This window comes from Pagrus pagrus (genome assembly GCF_965226575.1).
Source record: "Pagrus pagrus genome assembly, chromosome: 6".
In the NCBI taxonomy this organism is placed as follows: Eukaryota; Metazoa; Chordata; class Actinopteri; order Spariformes; family Sparidae; genus Pagrus; species Pagrus pagrus.
In genome coordinates this window covers 18685327-18704479 of record NC_140190.1, presented here as the reverse complement: position 1 = coordinate 18704479, position 19153 = coordinate 18685327, and the positions used below count along the sequence as shown (strand labels likewise).

The window sequence follows — 19153 nt, the reverse complement described above, 5'->3', positions numbered from 1 at the left end:
GTTCAATTCAATTTGACTGTGTACAAGACAGTTATAATAACGTATTATATTATATTATATATAATTACATATTATGAAATTATTCTCTAATCAAATCTTGCTGTGATGTTACATTTGTTTGGTTGAGCTTTGTCAGCAATGACTGCAGGCACTCACTCTGTAGATGGTGTCCAGACTGTGTACCAGGACTGCTGTCGGACCCAAAGGAATGTAATGGTCTGGAAGCCCAAGCAGATGAGGATCTGGGTCAGCACAGAGAACAGCAGAGGCCCTGAGATCAGACCTGATGGAGGACGACGTGACACCAGTTCTTTCCACGCTGGGTTGAGACTCACTAAGGAGAAACGGGGGCAGAAAACAGACATCGACAGTGAGGAGAAAAAGCAGGAAGATAAAAGTGAGGAAATGTGACACATAACCACAGTAAAAACCTTGTCGTTGTTACTTTTCTTTTACTTACTGGTGAAGACAATAAGGAGGATGATGGCAATATCTATGAAGAGGAACTGAAAGTCTCCAAGGTTACTGAGGATCTAAGAAAAAAGAACAGCAGATAGCACAGATTAGAGATTATGTTTCTCATTGACTCTTGAGCTACTATTGATTGCAGGAGCAGCATTACATACAGAGTAGAGGAGAGTGACACTGATGTACTGGATGATGCTGTAGAGGGCCATGAACTTGAACACACAGAAGGAGGTGATGAGAGCAGCACGTCCCTCCCTGTAAAAGTAAGCAAACACTGTTATCTGATGAAGAAATCAGAACTACTTTCCAATCCCAATATCAATAGTCAATACAACATGTAATCAAGTAGTCAAAGCATATACTGTCAAAGAAATTAATAATTTGTCTACTTAATACCGTGTACTCGAATACCGAATACTCTGAATACCGTGTTAACAAGAAAACAAAAGATATAGAAAGTGTAAAATCTGAAATTGAATAACACAAATAAATTATATATGACCCATTGCTACACCAGTACAATGACAACAATATTGTACTGGTGCTTTAGAGACGAGATGCTTCTTTTGGGTTTAATAACGTTCACCATTCATATTTTCTCTATCATTTATTTGTTTAGGAATGACAAACCTGATGAGGCTGGGGACACAGGAGATGTTGGGGGTCCTGGAGGTGAAGGGAGAGGCTACCGAGGCCTCGAGCTCTGACAGAGAGATGCCACCATGAGCCCTCTTCAGAGCCTGGGTGAGGAAAGTGAGAAGTATAGTGTAAGGTATGTCCAGACTCAATTAATGTCCATTCAAACCTGTTATTGTTACATTAAGAAATGCATTTATAAAGTGGCTGTACATACCCCACAGTCATTTGCTCCATCTCCGCACATTCCCACAAAGTAGCTGTGAACAAAGAATATCAAACAGTGACTCCTTGCTCAATATTACCATGTTAACCTTGAAAAAAATATATATATATGGATGTATACAAATGTTTACATTGTGTGTTTGACTTTAATACTCACTCTACGCCCTGCAGCGCCTCAATGAGCTGCGTTTTCTGATCTGGGGCCATTCTGGCAAACACTGTCCCGTGCAGCACCAACTACAAGGAAGAAAGCACCAGAAACATTAGGTACCGTGGATAAAATTATACTCCAGCAACAGAAGTAGCAACTTTAACATTTCTACTCTGGTTACAGAAAAGGTTGGAGTGACATCCATCTTACCTTTTGCAGCATGTCAGGGAAGTGCTCCTCAATGACGGCGAATGATTTTCCATTCATAGCAAAGTGGTACATCTCTTGTGTTTTGTGCTCGTCTATGGGACACACATCCTCCAGACTGATGTTCACTTCCTGTTAAAGTAAGCAAAGTATGAATTAGAGCAAAAACCTCAGCAAGAAAAACACTTCTTGCTCGCAGCAGTTGAAAAATGTTTCTTCTCCATCCACATGTTCAACTTTGCTTGGCTTTTACTTTGAACTGGCAGGGAAATGGTGTCCCTTCCCACTAAAGGTTAAATAGTGTAAAGTGTGTATGCCTGCACACATCCTTTTATCGTGTGTGTTTGTGTTTCTACAAGCATTCATGTTAACATTAGCCCCATCGCATCACCTCCAGGCGAGGTGTCTTGCTTGGCTTGTCAGCGTATCTCCAGGTGATTTTGGCGGCTTGACCGTTATGAGGAGGGAGGGCATCAGCGATGATGACAGTGTCTTGGGGAGGGATCATTCCACAGTCCCTGGCCACAGAGATGGCTGTCAGCATGTTGTCACCTGGAATGTACATGCAGCACAAATTTCTTACTTTGCATTCATTTTCCACTCATACTTCATCAATTGTTTTACAAAGATCAGTTATGTTTCCTCATATTGTCTTAGGTATTAATGAATGAATGAATGAATATAGTATTATAGAGGAACAGGGATATTAAGGGATGTATGGCTGGGACACAAATTCATTTTCTTGGTTTTATGTCCATCCTTCCCCCTCATTCGCTGCCTTTCTCACAGATACACATGCATCACGAGCTTGAGATTTTCTTTGGTTTACTCCTCAAAAACCCATATTAGTGTTTATATTATGATGGGGCAGAGGGTGTGACTGATGGTGGGATGCTGAATTGAGACAGGAACCAGGATTTGTGGACATGTGGAGAGAAGGAGGACTGGTTCTGAAAGGGTGTCTAATGCTGTATGTGTAGATCAAGAATCGCTGATGAATTATTACATATCAGACATTTTCCGACAAGACTGTCTTTCCTTTCAAAGCCAGAAGACAGATAACGAGGTCAGAGCCAAGCAAGAAAGTGAAATCTTATTGGAGTTAGCTTGTGCCAGTTACACTGAGCAGCAGCCTAAAAAATGTTATTAGTTGAGATTACAGGTGCAGCCAAGTAAATACCTGAGGGATTAAATCTTTTGAGTGCCATTACAAAGTTTACCAAACTCATGACTCTTTCTGTGTCACAGCAACACAAGAGCTTTAGGTAGAGTTGTTCCGAATTCAGATACTAGTATTGGATATGCGGCCGATACTGCCAAAAACAGGAAGGTATCAGTAAGTACGTGAGTTCATGCACCGATCCAATCCCAGGACATTTAGAAACGGGACCCTGCTAGTTCCCAGTTAGCTCTGTTAGCTCTGCTTAACGTTACACAACGGAAATCAATTCTTCTTCGCTGCTCTAACACAGCCAACACAGGAAGTTGCGCTGTGCTTGTGGCAACTATTGTTTTTAGAGCAGCGAAGAACAAGTTGATTTCATGTGAGTCAGACGGAGCTAGCAACATGTCAGCTATTTGGCAATATTTTACTCTGGAGAATCTATATCTAACATCGGATCGGTACTCTCCATCGGCCCAAAAAACCCAGGTATCAGAATCGGTATTGGGAAGGAAAAATGATATTGGACAACAACTGCAGACAGAGAGAAATGTGAAGTGAAGATTGCGTGTTTTAGGGCCCTGTACACTTCTATTTATATATCTGTGTTTGTTTATTCTCTTTAGCGACTACATTGATGTCATTAATGGCTTCGTTAACAAGTGTGTACGTGTGTGTGTGTGTATGACTATACTGTATGTGCGTGGTCTCACCAGTAACCATGACAGTGCGGATGTGTGCTCTGTGGAGGTCCTGCAGCACTGCCGGGGTTTCTGCCTTCAGCTTGTTCTGCATGATGATCAGACCCAGGAACTCCATGTTTGCCTCTATGTGATCCCTGGTTCAAAGATAAAGATGCACACATTTGTACTTACGTACCAAGACTAAAATACTTCATATACACAGGGAACTCAAGAGGGCATGCATTTGCTCATAGTAGATAACTTTAAACAGGATCACATCCTGTTTAGGTATAAAATGTAGGTCAGATCAGCAATAAACAGCATGCTACCTGTTTATGTTCTGGACTTTGTGCCAGGTGAGTTTAGATTCAAGTCGACGATGAGCCAGAGCTATGACCCTGAAACCCTGCTTGGTGTAGCCCTCCAAAACCTCTGCAAAGTTTTCTGGCACTGCAAAGAGACAAAGAGACATTAAAGGTACAAGTAAAGTTAGTGAGCAGCAGGTAAAGAAGATTTCAAAATCTGTTTTGGTGGTGGTTCCTTAATCTTACTTAAAATTTGCTGCTAAACTTTCTGGTTCACAAGTGCCGAGGAAGTTTGCAAGTTTTGTATCCATAACTAATAACTGGTAGTTTTTTTCAGATCTGGCTAACAGACAAACAAACAACTAACTGACTCTGTGGTTAATTGATTTTCCCATTTTTTCTCTCCAAAATTTGCAGGTACTCATTACACTTTGACGCATTAGACCCTTGCAGATTTAGCAGACCAGAGCGCTAAAATAAAATGCAGAAAAAAAATAAAAACAAACAAAACACAATATGGATTTTAGGGTTGATAATGTAACAGCACCGGAGCAAATACAGTCACTTTAGACATCTCACCTGTCTCTTTCTTGCACAGACTAGCCACCACCTCTGGCGCCCCCTTCATGTAGGCATCCATACGTTTCTCCCCCAGCCGACGAGCCACCACAGTCATCCTCTGGTGTGCTGAGGAAAAAGGAAACTGGCGCACGATACCTATCTCATACGCTGACTGCACATGCGCACCCACAAAGACACAGACAAAAAGAAATATGGAAAATTAATTTATAATTTATGTCAAGGAGAAGACCAAAACTAAAAACAAATGCTAGTAAAGGACTAATTACAAAGAGGAAAAAAGAGGAATTTGATGAGAACATTAATAAAATAGAAGCAGACTACTTACCGAGAGCTCATACAGTTCCTAAAATGAGAAAAAGAATCCATGAGAATCGAATATACTCATCATTCAGAGTTATAATAAGGTTGCTGTTGATATATTATGATAGTGTTTATTAATTTTTCACTGAGGCACATTAATATGGTGCTTTAAATGATAGCCAATACTCTGTAGATTTTGGCAGCTTAGTCAACTTCTATTACCCTGACAGTCAGAGACAAATACTGTCCAAGACCAGAATTCAGCTCTAATATTTCATTGATATAATTTGATTGATAAATATGTACATATTTCAATTTTAAGTTTGTGTTGATAAGATATATCCTGGAGAACAACTGTGTCGCAGTTCATACCATGTCCTGCTCTGGTGATGCAACAGGCTCTGGGGGCAACAGCTGTTTTGGGGGTCGAACCACAGTGGGCATGATACGGTTGTGGAGAGATGTTTCCTCCTCAGTGGCCTCCTCCAGGATCTGGGCAGATAAAAAATTCAGAGAAAATGAGGATCAGAAAAATAAGACAATAAGAAATGTCAAGAATGTGTAGACATATTTGACAAAATAAATATTTTAGATTCCCTCTCTTTGTTTCAGTCTTTCTTGATTCCAGATGGCTATTTGTCCCACACTTTCACACTGATACAGGACAACTCACCCAGCCTGTAGCCTCAAACATTTTGAGGTCCAGTGGGTCTCCGGACAGCTGGCCCTCTATTTTGGTAAGAGAGTGGCAAGTGGCCATACAAGCCACAAACTGTGACTTGACTAGATTTTCCTTGTAGGCATTTTCTTCTGACAGGTGGAAACTAAAAGGGGCAGAAGAAACAGGAGGTGGACGAGAAAAGATGAGACGTTTCACACGGAGAAATTAACAAGTAAGAAAAACTGATAGTTACTTTTATGATGTGAAGAATATACTTTGTGACAAAATGAAAATGTTTCCAGAAGCAATGGATTTCAGTGACATGTATTAAAAAAAAGTATTAAACTAGTAACAAATTTCCTAAGTGGAGTTTTGTAAATATTTTCTAGTATCGTATAAGGATAACCATAGGGATGATTTTGTTGTGATTTTGTCACTGAAATTTTCAGCATTTACAGTGATTTCAAATGAAGGAAATGAAACTAAACTAACAAAAAGATATTCAACATTATTTTCCAACACTTATTCAGCAAAGCAATACCAGCACAGCAACAGCCAAACTAAGACAATGACTTGAGATTTCTAAAAACACCTTCGGAATGTTTGCAATTGTTGTTCCATGTTTGATAAATACAGAGTACAGACCAGCTTACCTGCCATTCTCAACCCTCTGGACTCCCCATAGGTCTAATCCATCTTCTGTCAGAGTTCCAGTCTAGAAGACAACATGAAGCAGAGTTTAACTGGGTTTGACTGAGATAAAACATCTTTATTGGCACACAACTAGAGGCAGGTACAATCTATTTTGGGTATCATTTGTAGTTACTTCATCATCTAAGTAACTTTACAAGCAAAAACGGCCATCATGCAACCAGTAATAGTCACCTTGTCAAAGCAGACCAGATTTATTTGTCCGCAGATGTTAATCCTCTGTGGGCTGATGCAGAAAATGCCAATGCGTTTGAGGCGTCGCTGGGCGTACACAATACCGGCGGTCATGGCGGCTGGCAGCGCCGGTGGCACAGTGATGGTGATGATGTCTAGGGACTCAATGATGATGGTCTTAGCTGGCACCTGGGGCAGGCAGAAAGGGAAAAGTCAGGAAACGTCTGCATTTTTGATAATCACTTGTCTTTGATTACCACCTCTCCAGCATTATCAATACTCCTAAGACATAGATTCAGACTCAGAAGTGGCTGCTTGAATTGAAGTTATAGAGTCAAATATGTTGCATATCTGATTGTTCATGTAAACAACAAATCCAAAGCAAGGTGCAGAATGGCTGATCCTCTAAGTCTGATGCTAATCCTGCAACAAGCCTATAATATGTTTCAGAGAAAGGGAATGTTTCAAACAGTTGAATTTCTGCAGCACACAGCGATTTAGAAATATATTACCATGCTGTTTGTTGTTAGAAAAGCTTCTGCACAATGTTGCACAAAGGGAGATAATGGCTAAAACACAAGTCAGTGAGTATCTAACTTGACAGATCAAAATAAAGAGGACTCAAATGGGCTGCTCTGCAGTTCCTTATTAACCTGTCATCATAAAGAACTTGATAAGCTGACTAAGCATCTGTTACTGAGAGTTTGTTTTGGAGTGTTTCTGCCCCCTACGACACTGAACAGATAAAAATGTGGTTGTACCAGGCAGCGCACAGGTCAGACTGTATGACGGACACTTTAAAAATGTTTGGATTAAATGCTGTTATACTGTGATTCACACCAGTAGAGTTTTTGTAGAGAGTATGCATGTTACATTATTGAAAAATCAGCAAAAAGGAGATTACCTTGTTCATGATGCTGAGGACGATGGAGTAGACAAAGCCAATTCCAGCCACAGCCACCAGACACAACAGGAAGAGGTAGGCATCGCGGTACAGCTTGAAGTCGGTGGGTTTGGGGTAAAGGATGGAGCGCACCAGCTGGCCTTTGGCTGTGCTGAAACCTGGGTGAAGAAGTTGTGATGAGAAGTTTTGGGTGAAAAGGTTTTCAATAGTCGATTTTAAACTCACTTTTGAATCTTCTAATAATGGCTCAAATGTGAATTTAATATGTAATTGAGCGCATAATTTGCTGACTTCCCGAAAGGAAGGGATATATCTGACCTCTGAAATGCTGCTCTTGTAATGAGCAGCAATAGAACCTGTGAGTTATGCGTCTTTAGACTAGTGGTAGTCTTTTTACTGTTTGTAATTCCTTGTGTATATGTCAGCTTGACAAAATAGAAACTCCCAAAATAGAGTCCCATTTGACTATTTTCGTACAAAAATTTCTACACAAAGCGTCAAAAATGAATTTACACAAATTTACAGGACATAAACACAGAACACAACTGAATACATATCCCCAAATACACACACATACCTGTGCGGACCACCACAGCCTTGACCAGTTCGCCTGTGTAGAAGCGGGTCTGGATGACGTGGGTGCCACAGAAGAGTGTGTGTCTCTTATGCTCCTCTGTGTTATAGGCACTGTCAGTGTCGTCCTCCCTCTCTCCTGGCAATGGGTTTGGGAGGTTGGTCTTTGTCACGGGAACACTCTCACCTAATGAGTGGGCAGACTGATATTAGTACTGGAGACTTACAGGAAGAACATTATGCTGTTTAAGTTCTTAGTTGTTATGTCAAATATTCCAACAGTCTCTCCCCTGAGTTATCAGACTTAGATTTTCAGATTTCAGCTCTTACCTGTGAGCATGCTTTCATTGACGATGCAGGTGCCGCTGACCAGCACGGCATCACACGGCATAATGGTCCCGTTGCTGGGGATGACCATCACATCACCAGGCACCAAATCAGTAGACAAAATCTCTTCGATTTCTGCCGGGAAAGGGAGTGAAATGGTAAATGTGAGCATATAATACAGACAGGTAAAGAGCATAAAATAAAAAGTAAAAATGATGAGTGTGGAGAAAGGTGAAAAGTGTGTAAGTGAGCCAAAAGTGGCATATGGTGGTTGGGGTTGTGGGGAGGTGAGAAAGCAGATATTTTGCGTGTCAGAGCCCCAGAGTCTTGTTCAGCACATCTCTCATTACTCACGCCTATCTAGACAGCAGGGAAAAAAGCTGAGGCATCACAAGCAGAGGCTAGGGCGGCAGTTTAATGCAAAACAAAAAAAAGAGAGGTGTGCAATCTTCCGCAGCAATATATCTATTCTGAGTTTAATGTTGTCCTTTAGAGGTAATTCAAATTGGCTTAAGCTGGTATGACACCAGATGAGACAGTCAATGTGTGTGCATCACTTCTGCAGATTCCATCATCTATTTTAAAAAGCATGAAGACATTAAAAAAAACATGTTCAGAGCCATTACATATATTACACCCCCTATCTGCTCTCTGTCTCTGTCTGTCTCTCTCTGTCTGTCTCTGTCTGTCTCTGTCTGTCTGTCTCTCTGTCTGTCTCTCTGTCTGTCTCTCTGTCTGTCTCTCTGTGCGTCTCTCTGTGTGTCTTTGTGTCATTGTCCCACCCTAGCAGCCATTTGGAGGACAGCCAAAGCAGGGTGTAATTGTGTCTGGCCCAGCACAGAAGCAGAAAAATGTCTACTGTCAGGTCTGGTTTGGAAAGCACTCATCAGAAAAGCAGGAAAATGAATAGAATAATGAATGCAGTGTATTGCTATTAGCAGCACTTTACAGAGGCCATCAGCAAAAAATAGTTTAAAAATTGACAAACCATTGTTGGCTCGGCATACAGACACACGGACAATACTGTGAGCTGCCACCATGTCGTGAAGCATTACGTATTGCTGGAAAAAAGGGACAAAGAAAACAGATGAAGAACTTTAGTCAGCTTCTTAATTCCCATGACCACCTGTGTGACGGCAAGGGTGTTTTTGTCTGAGTTTTTGAACTTTGAAGCCAGAGGCAGCAGACCATGGTCAGATGATCCTTTATTCTCGCATGAAAACTCTGGATTAGACACAAGCAGGGTCGCGAGTGTGTGTCTTCTTTAAATATGCATTCCTGTGATTCCATCTGGTAACGTTTAGTACATGTTGTGTAGTTTTATATAGCAGAATCACACTTTTGTCAATACCAGTCTGAGATACAACAAAGCAATGAGATGTACTTTTAGCTGTTCCACAAAAAAATGTGGTTTTATTAAAAAAATGTATCATAATCAATTGTGATTAGTATTTTGTCATTTATCCGTTATTCTTCATCTTTTATCCTTTATTATTACTAAAATGTATCGCCGTTTCTAAATCCATTTTGTTTTTAACATCCCATATTTTTTTCCCCAATCACTTGTTAAGTACTGCATTTTGATCTATTTGAAAGGTGCTATATAATTAAAGTTTGACTGATTGATTGATTGATTGATTGATTGATAGATAGATAGAGTATGTATGTGATATAAGACAATTACGTCTAATTTCAAGCCTGATTTTAACTCCGAAGTGGTTGACTAAACTACAATCGAGTCAAGTTTCTGACAGATCAGTTGGTTTGCAGCTTGAGCAGTTCCATGATATAATTTATCACACTGCTGCTATAAAAATATCTGTCATCTGACCTGTCTTGTCCACATATTGCTGGAGAAGTAATGTTGTGGTTAATTGTAGTCTTGCCTATGTTGGCTGTGATATAACAACAAAATTCACTGCAGGAAAAACTGGCAAAGTTGTCTTTCTCTTCAAGCGATCTGCAGCACCATATTTTTCTTTTTGCCCCTTTACTTTCTGTCATTAGAATTACACAAAATAGTGCTGCCTTGTTGAGGATCTAGCCTTCTTGTTTGAAAAATTCTATTGCAATTGTCAATGGACAAAACTGACCAGCTGCCCATGCTTACATTTAGTATGAGCACCCACCCCGATAAATTGATCCCCAGAGGTGTGAGGATTAAAGTTTGCATTGCTGGCTGTGTAGAAAGGCCGATCAAAACATGTAGTGCAAGTTAACACAACATTCAAGATTAAAAGCACACCGTGTCTTAAAGCTCACCTTTTTGATGGTGTACAGAGAGGTAGCTATGGATATGACCGACATGATAACAATGGCCACAGCATAGTAGTAATACTCATCGGCACTCCACAGGATCACACTGAAGAGCTGGAAGATGTAGAAAGGGTTGAGGACCTGCAGGAGGGGACAGAGATGAGAATATAGTGACACAACTACCAGGAATTTAACATAATTCCCATTTACAAGATGTACACTTATTTATGTAGCTTGTAATAAGGTGCAAGGGAATTAGATACCAAGTGTAAATAAGGGTTAACTAAAAAGTGCTAATGAAAGACTTGACACATAGGGCCACAGGGTAATATTACCAAAGTTAAGACCCACATTACTATGTTGGTCTGCAGGGGGCATTGGTGTTGTATTTACCCTCGTACAGCACTTCTCTTGTAGAAATGCACTCAGCAAAAATATTAACTTTTTGCACCCATTTTTCCCAAATTGAAGTAAAAGATTTAAGACTTTTTAATGCACATAAAATAATGATTTCCATCAGATTTTAAACACAAATTCATTATATTCCATGTTAAAGAGCACTTTTCCTTTGCCCAAATAATCCATCAACCTCACAGGTGTGGCAAATCAAGTTGTGATTAAACAACATGATTAATGCACAATTGTTCTTTGGACTGATCACAATAAAAAGCAAATGTGTCATCATACAGCACAGAGATACTTTGGTCATAAGTTCTGAGCCAGTGGCATGCCGGCTGCAGGAATGTCCACCAGAGCTGGTATCCGTGAACTGAATGCTCATTTTGCCGCAATGCATTAGGGAAATGGTGGTCATATAGTCTAGATACTGACCCCCAGACCCAGCCCCCAAAACCACCCTAGAGAAGGCTTATGGTCAAAAAGTAGGTCAAATTGAAAATGAAAGAGAAACCTGGTAAAAGGAGTAATAAGAAGGTTAGAATAGTCTCAGTGCAGAGGAACAGATGTGCCCTGAAGATGAACTAATGTTGGCAGTTCATGTGACAAATGCCTTGCAAAAATGCAAATGATAAGCAAACATTTATCAAATAAATATGGGTCTGTCTTAAGGCACTTCTACAGGAGACAAAGCACTGGTTTGATATGTTCGCTTTTGAAGTAACAACTGAAACACACACCCCAGTTATTGGGAGCAGGGCTGAAACTAAAACACTTATTTTCTTTATCTGTTAGTTTGACATTATTTTCTAGATTATTCAAAGAAATGGTCAGCGTGTAAATGTTGGAAAATTGTGAAAAATCACATCATTTGGCATAATGAACTGTTAATTGTGCAAATATCCCTGCAAAACAGCAAGATGATCAAAAAGTGGACATGGTGTCGTTTATTCAAGGAAATTCAAACTGAGTGGAAGTAAATGCTGCCTCTGTTAATGTAAACTGGGCCATACCTCTTTGATTAGCAGCTTGAAAACAGAAGGCACTTTCACTGCAATTTCATTCACTCCGAAGAACAGTTTCCTGACAAGTGGTAAAAGAGACATTTCATGAGACAAGTGTTGTGAACCAGTCACACACACACACACAAAGCTAGACACATGCACATAGAATATAGCAGAAAAACACAACAATATACCATGGAAAGGTTAAGGCTATGCAGGTTTTTATTTTAAACAATGTCAACACTGCTGACACATTTTCCATGATATTTAATTTTGTCAGGCCAAGGGCTTATAAACTACTGCTACTATAAACGCACACAGTATAGTAATCTGCTCAACAGGCCTGAGCACTTTCCTCCTGTCTGGCGGGTCAAAGTTGTGTGACCTATCCTTCAGACAGGTGAGATGTTACCTGTACTCCTGCTGGTTCCTGTTCAGGCCTGCGCTGTGCTCCGAGTGGAGGGTGGAGCAGCTGACCTGCAGATCCTCCAAGCCGCTGTGGAGGTAAAATATGGTCAAAGCAGGAGACAAAGATTGCACTTTTAATGACATTACTGTAAATGCAAAAGCTTGTTATGCTCTTTTCAAATTACACTTGTTTATAAGTCAACAAATAGGTGTGTACAGATGTATTTATCATTATGTACTGTAAGGAGAAGTGCAACCTGGTACAAAAATAGCCCATAAAGTTTCTGTAGATAATCAAAGAATGCTTACTTTAAAACTTCAAAGTTCTGCACCTCGTCATTCCAATAATACTTTGTGCTATGGAAGGTAAAATAGCGAATCTGTGGGGATAAGAATAGGGGAGTGGAAGAAGGAAGAAGAAACATTGATTTAATTTGACACATGCTTGCATTCCCGTATCGTTATCCACACACTTATGGTAAACTTTGCAATAAATGAAATTCAAATTCCAATAACATCAACGTATGTCTAACAAGCTGTTATATATTTCTAGCATAGTGTAAATATGGAGTATAATTACACATGATTAAAACATGGAGGCCCCTCTATCAACTTCTCTGAGAGGTGGTCTGGCTGCTGGATTATGGTTGCCATCATTGGTGTGTTTATATTGTGGAGGAGGGTGCTTACCTGTGTGGGCTGGTAGTCAGCATATCTTTTGATGAGCTCCTGAGCGGGGCTGCCATCGGAGAGGTGAGGGGTATGTCCGTTGGCCAGAGGGGGGGAGGCAGGGGAGGAGAAGGGGCAGGTGGGAGAGGAAGGGGAGGAGGGGGAGGTGGTCTGGGTCTCCAGGCTGTGGAAGGGGTTGCTCCCTGGGGCCAGCATCACTCGCACCCTGGCCAGGAACCAGCGACGGAACTCGTCCTAGTCGAACAAATACACACAAAGTTGTATTTTTTCTGGACTTTTAAAGAATGTCATTATATTGTACTGTACATTTACGTCAAGGCACCCTGTAACACTGAGTGACTAGGAATATATAGCCCTTATGTAACTTTTTTAAATATTGAGCTACATCTGATGTGTTATTTTCAGTTACCTCATCTAATCCTAACTAAACCCTAAACCTAATTCCCATTTCTGAAAAAAGCTACAAGGCTGCAGTAGCTTAATGTTTACATGTAAATGTTATTCCAAATACTTTAACTCTAATGAAGATATTTCAAACTCAATCAACACCACAATCACTTGTAATTGCACTCTCTGTACATAATGCTATTCTTTTGCACTTCTGGCTACATGCTTACTGAATTTCCTTGGCTTTGTACCTGTACTATGCACAATGATGATAAAGTTGAATCTAATCTAATCAGACATTCAGATTCATACACAGAGGGTCAAAGATGAAGACACACAAGTATGAGGCCAACACAGAGATAAAGGAATGCACACACACAAGCACATGTGACTGTTATGGACACACTGTTGGACAAATGGTAAATCATCTGTACATTCCTGCTGGTGTGACTCTCTGTAGGAGCCAGTCAGTCTCAATGTATTTACTGTGCAACTACAATACATCAGTTGTATTCACTTACAGCTTTAAAAGCACATGAGCTTGAGGTTCATATCTTCTTCATGTACCAATATGCTGAGCTGTGCCTGACAGCATTTGGACTCGCTGCACTTCTGTGGTAAATAAAGATCCCTTAGAGTGTTTCCGTTAAGGCACAGACTGAGTGTGTATGTGTCAAATGGCAATTTTCAGATTACTGAAACAGGCCCGCAAATGAAGTTAAAAATAATTTCAATCCTACATCAGGCAACAGTTTAACCTTTTGTCTTTAAAAACTAGGCACAGGATTGATGGTTAATCTCGGATGGTTAATCTCCTTAATTTATCACCTATGATCACTACTTTACAATCCAACTACATTGCAGCTCTTCTTGCAACCTACCGTGGAGCGCATCAATACCACTTCGGCATCACGGGCTGTGGTACGAGTGCAGGTGGATTTGACGCACCACTCTGGCATCCAGTAGAGCAGCAGGAGGAGGAAGCCCCCTGTACACAACACCCCAATGCCCACCAGGGCCAGCCGCCAACGACACAGACGGTAGCCCTGCAGCTCCTAAAGGGTGGAAGGAGAAAAGGGGGATTAGTCCGATAAGTTGGAAAGCACAAACTCACACATTGGCGCAGATGTAAAATTACAGAGAGGCATACCATCTCCTCCTCCTCCCCTTTGTTGAGGATCTTCAGGTCTTCCTTCTCCATGCTGCAGAACAGTTTGCTGAGCCCCTCCCTTAGTCACTGCAAACAGACAAAATGTCAGGGTGAACAGTGTGGAAAAACAGTTCAACTCTACAACAACAGGCAGAGTCACAAGATGCTTTCAAGGGATATGATACAAAAGAGCAGTGCATGGAAATTGGTGACCTTCTATCATCCACACATTTTTACAAATCTTTGCCAACTTCCTCCATTTGTAATACTATATTTGTAATACATTTATGTGAATAACTCTGCATTTCTGTGGTTGCAAAATCTAGTATACACTTCACATAAATTGACCATTACTGTGCAGCCAATTAACATATCTGGTATCAAAATAAAGTGGTACAGTGGTGGTGAAGAGACAAAGGGGTGACTTGGAGCGTTTTTCCATTACATCTGCCGGCCGGCCTCTCTCTATGTGGTTTGACTCGGGGCGTCAGCCCAGCGTGGCAGGGATTTGCATTTCCATCAAAACAGGCCTTTGAGCTTGAAGGTGTGCCTTTAATTGACGATGTGCTTGGCTTGTGTTGTGGTCAGATGAGCAACTGTAAATACTCTTCCTCCCAGTAGCACTATTGAAAAAAGCCACCAACAAAGCTCCATTAATTCTGTGGCAATTTTCTATAAATTCTTCACAATAAAAGTCCTCCGTTATTTAGTTATTTAAAAGGCAAGTGATACGTAGCAATTCCCAAATTTCACAGACAAATTCGATCTGTTACAGTTCAATATATTTTAAAAACAAATGTGTGACGACCTGTGCTCCTGACTGTTCAGAAGCCTATAATTCACCTCACTGTTTGGTCATCCATGCCTTCTGGCAACACCTGAGCCCAGTGTCCTCAGACCATAAAATCTAAGCTTTGTTACCCTCTTTCCCAGCAGGCACTCCTCTGGATATGTGCCAGCGTTACTTCCTCCTCAGTTTCCTTTGGTTTATTTTATGCATTTTACAATATTCACACATCCTTCTCATCCCCCATGCACATCCAACACTACTTATGCTCACACCCTATGCCTTTTGATGCCTTTTGTTAAATAAATTACCTTATCTAATCTTCAATACAATGCATTTCCCACTTTTCCGATGCCTTAGGAGCCAGGTTGTGACAATGTGATAAAAGGATTGTGTTACAATTATCCAATCAATGTATTCTGACATCTTCAAAGACTTTGAGGTTTGCTTATCCATTTAGAGGCATGCAGTATATAACACAAATCACAGGCAGTGTTTGTTAGTAAATAATGACAAAGTCAGATCAACACCCAAAGTGCTGCATTGCTCAACTGAATTCTGTCAAGTGATAAGACAGAACTTCCAATTCAAATGTCCCATAAAGACATAAACCCTCCGTCTGTTGGTGCTCGTGATAAGAACATTGACTCAATGTCTGAAATGCTTTTTACAACAGTCTTGCAATGCAATTCATCCAATCACTCAATCCCAGGGCTTTAGGTCAGATATTCAACTTTTTTACAAGTACAAGCCGACGATTTCTTACATATACAGAAATTGTTCAAGGGCATTTTAAAAAAGCATGCACTGAGGAAAAGTTCAATGGGAAATGTAATTCAATGAGAAAAAGGACTGGTCTGTGTTGTTGTGTTGTCTGTCAGTGTTGGTCTCAACTCAAACCTATTTCACCCAATGTGAACTCTTCAACGGTCTGTGGTAAGAGCGATAGCGAAGGAAGAAATCACCATCAACGGAGGTAAGCAGTTCACTGGAGCACAAGGGACTCGATCCAACTACAGGAATGCACAGCACTCCCCAGACAGCTGCTCGACCTCAAAACACCTGAGATTATCTCTTAAGAGTGTCACACACCCACACAGACGAACTGAGTCATCATTTATGTGTGTTACCCAATATCAAGCTCGTCCCCATTTCCTCCTCTCAGTTGTCCCCAAGGACTAGGCAGCTGCCAAAGAAGGCACGCTGTCACTTTGTGTGAGTGTGAGTGTGTGTGTGAAAATTCTGCATCAATACTGACAGAGTAAGGCATCTAGGTCAAAAGATGAACAGGCCCTTGGAAATACAAGTTAGGCTGCAGACAATCTGTCTCTGTGGCTAAAAGCACAAGCAAGGTCCAACAGGTTAATTTGCCATTTAGTTGCTCATGCGTTTAATTACAAAGAAACAGTGAAGCTGAATGTGTGTGGAGTCAAACTAAGTGAGTAGTATGACTGAGAGGTTAATTAGGCTACTGGCTTTAAGGTCAGAAGTTAGGTAATCAATTAGTCTATTGGGTACACTCAGGATTTCACTGGGGCCTCTGTCGGAGCTGGTGCCAGACATACCTTTGACAGAAAGGTGCACACACACAGACTAAAAAAGAATAAAAAACACATGAAGTGACACAAACACAGGAGACTTCAAACACTTTGACACTGAGGGGTGCTGGCATGGTGTATCAGGGCACAGTGCCCATAGCGCCACCCTGCTACTGCCTCTACCACCGTCCAACATCAACTGGTCCTGTATCGCTGCCACTCACATGCAGATTTTATCTGCCCGCTGCACCCGTGTGGACCTTTTCTCTGGCATACAGCGGGATATTTTGCTTAGGACCAAGCCCTTCCTAGTATTTTACAATAGCGGCCCCCTGGCCGGCGCTAGGCAGTGGGTGCAGCGCAACAAGAACATTCCCTCCCAAATTTGTGCTATGACTGGAATTACAGACACCAGGGCAGCATGGATACACTCTGACTAAACTGTTGTCTTAGCATGGTGACTCAGCAACAACACATCAATCCCAAAAAGGATTTAAAAGTATCAAGCTTCTGCGGTTACTGTGACCGAAAATTGTTACATACACGTCTGTTATGTTGGAATCATCTATTCAGACAAAAGAGGGTTGTGACCTCAGGGAACGTACACGGTTCTATAATTACAGGCTCCAAACACAAAAGAGGCCAAAGTTAAACCTTGGTGGCTGAAAAGCCAGACATGTTAACTCGTTTATGGCTCAAGTATCAATAGGTAACTCGGGTCAGGGAGAAGTTAAGTTATACTTTAATTCAGGTGAACTTGCACAAGAGAATGGATGGAGAACTGTCATAGAAATAATGTGTATTATAAATGTGAAGAAATCATGGGAGCATAGTGTATACCAGAGTCAGAATAAAAGAAAGAACTGATCACATATAATCCAGATTAAACCCTTGTAGCATAAATCAACCAACTCTGTTACCGAATATACTTAGATAAAGATATTTGCCTTGCAATCAGGTCCAGTACATTTTACAACCAGTCTTGCTGTTTGTGGGTGTATTTTTGTGGATGATTTGGCTCATAATTTGGCTACATAGGACTACAGTGCCAGATCACTGCAATGTCTAAACATTATACAACAAGTGTAATTAGCGCAAGCGCAAGCTCAAACTCAAACTCAAACTCGTTTCTGGTTGATTGGTGCAATCCTACCTTGAGAGCCAGGGACACGATGCCCCAGGCGGTCCTCCTCCCCGCAATTAGCTTGCTCTCTCACCACACCAACCTGGAACCCTGGGTGGTGGAAAAAAAACAATCAAAAAAGAAAATCACAAAAAAAGTTTTTTGAGGAACTTCAGGTCTTTCCACTAAACTGACCATAATAACCTGGAGGCTGAATGGAAGAGGGACTTCCACAAAACAGTAACTTATCCTCCAGAAGGAAAAACAATAATGGTTAATGTGTACTGAGCTGATGTTGAAGAGTTTGTCAAATCGACAAGGTAATGTAAGAGCGCATGCGTAAGTGTTCATTGTTGTACATTTTTAGTGAGCATATACTCATTTATTATTACCAAGTACTGGATAGGTGTCTTTTAAATATGATTCAACAAGATAACAGAAAAGTGCTTTAGACTTCTTCTGAAAGACCAATCACTATGAAAGTGAGTTCAATTTACTTTAATTGGCCTTGGGCAACCAAATGTGAACCACTGACTATCATTTAGTTTTCTCTGGTTGCCCCTACCGGCAATGACTTTTCTTAAAAAGTTGATAAATTAAATGAAAATGGATGAACTGTCTGAAGTTCAGTTTGAACTTAAGTCCAATAAATAATAAACTGTCAGCATCATGGAATACCCCACAAGAGAGTATCAATATTGAAAGTACAGTATGTCATCACTAATGCAGATTTTAGGACAAAATATCATGGACTAGACTACACAGAAGGGTGAGTGAAACATTTCCCATCATCTGAAGTTCAGATTTAAATGTATCTGTTCCCACCAGCTTCTCTGGACTTTTACTAATCGTTGCTAATCGTATCCTGTGCCGACCCTGTTCATTTGTTACGCTTCATTCCCAGTAATTATTTCCCACAGTGACTAAAGAATGTGGCTACTGTTGATGTCAACATGCCAAGAGATGTCTTGAGAAAATACCCAAAATATGAAAGAACTGTCAGGTGACTCCTCCCAACCCTTTTCCTACTAGAAACAGTCGCATAAAACAAAAACAACAAAAACAGAGTTATGTCTCCTGTTGTGAATATGGGGATGACAGGAGACAGCAGTTGTTTTACTGGAGAATAGAGGACCCTGCTAGGGCCTCTAAGAGTCAGCATGACTTCAGAGATATTTATAGATTCCTCCAGCCCAGCCTAAAGCCACATTGTTGTCTCTCATTTGATTAGTCTGCTATTGTATTAATAAGCAACGCTGGCTTGGGGGGAAAAAAAACAAAAGAGGCAGCTGTTGATCTTTTTTCAAACTACAAAATTAAACAAGCCAATCATCAGTGTTCCTGG

General features: G+C 40.8%; 1 protein-coding gene across 2 annotated transcripts in view; it reads right to left on the bottom strand.

Annotated features, from left to right (window-relative positions):
* The window catches only part of atp13a3 (ATPase 13A3), a 36876-nt gene that overhangs the window by 8905 nt on the left and 8818 nt on the right, over positions 1 to 19153 (bottom strand). Inside the window, exons 2-29 of one of the 2 annotated variants that reach the window (XM_084355364.1) lie at positions 17839 to 17919; positions 14361 to 14447; positions 14092 to 14265; positions 12824 to 13057; positions 12443 to 12513; positions 12138 to 12221; positions 11735 to 11804; positions 10332 to 10466; positions 9058 to 9130; positions 8073 to 8204; positions 7747 to 7929; positions 7170 to 7327; positions 6266 to 6454; positions 6034 to 6095; positions 5393 to 5543; positions 5092 to 5211; positions 4745 to 4762; positions 4417 to 4570; positions 3862 to 3982; positions 3563 to 3687; positions 2079 to 2239; positions 1691 to 1819; positions 1487 to 1566; positions 1322 to 1364; positions 1099 to 1208; positions 627 to 723; positions 461 to 533; positions 157 to 334 (exon numbers count right to left, since the gene is read on the bottom strand). In XM_084355364.1, the coding sequence (XP_084211490.1) occupies positions 157 to 334; positions 461 to 533; positions 627 to 723; positions 1099 to 1208; positions 1322 to 1364; positions 1487 to 1566; positions 1691 to 1819; positions 2079 to 2239; positions 3563 to 3687; positions 3862 to 3982; positions 4417 to 4570; positions 4745 to 4762; positions 5092 to 5211; positions 5393 to 5543; positions 6034 to 6095; positions 6266 to 6454; positions 7170 to 7327; positions 7747 to 7929; positions 8073 to 8204; positions 9058 to 9130; positions 10332 to 10466; positions 11735 to 11804; positions 12138 to 12221; positions 12443 to 12513; positions 12824 to 13057; positions 14092 to 14265; positions 14361 to 14411 (3176 nt within the window). In that variant the 5' untranslated portion in view covers positions 14412 to 14447; positions 17839 to 17919. The remainder of the gene's footprint in view (positions 1 to 156; positions 335 to 460; positions 534 to 626; positions 724 to 1098; positions 1209 to 1321; positions 1365 to 1486; positions 1567 to 1690; positions 1820 to 2078; positions 2240 to 3562; positions 3688 to 3861; positions 3983 to 4416; positions 4571 to 4744; positions 4763 to 5091; positions 5212 to 5392; positions 5544 to 6033; positions 6096 to 6265; positions 6455 to 7169; positions 7328 to 7746; positions 7930 to 8072; positions 8205 to 9057; positions 9131 to 10331; positions 10467 to 11734; positions 11805 to 12137; positions 12222 to 12442; positions 12514 to 12823; positions 13058 to 14091; positions 14266 to 14360; positions 14448 to 17838; positions 17920 to 19153) is intronic. The other variant, XM_084355365.1, reaches the window with a different exon arrangement.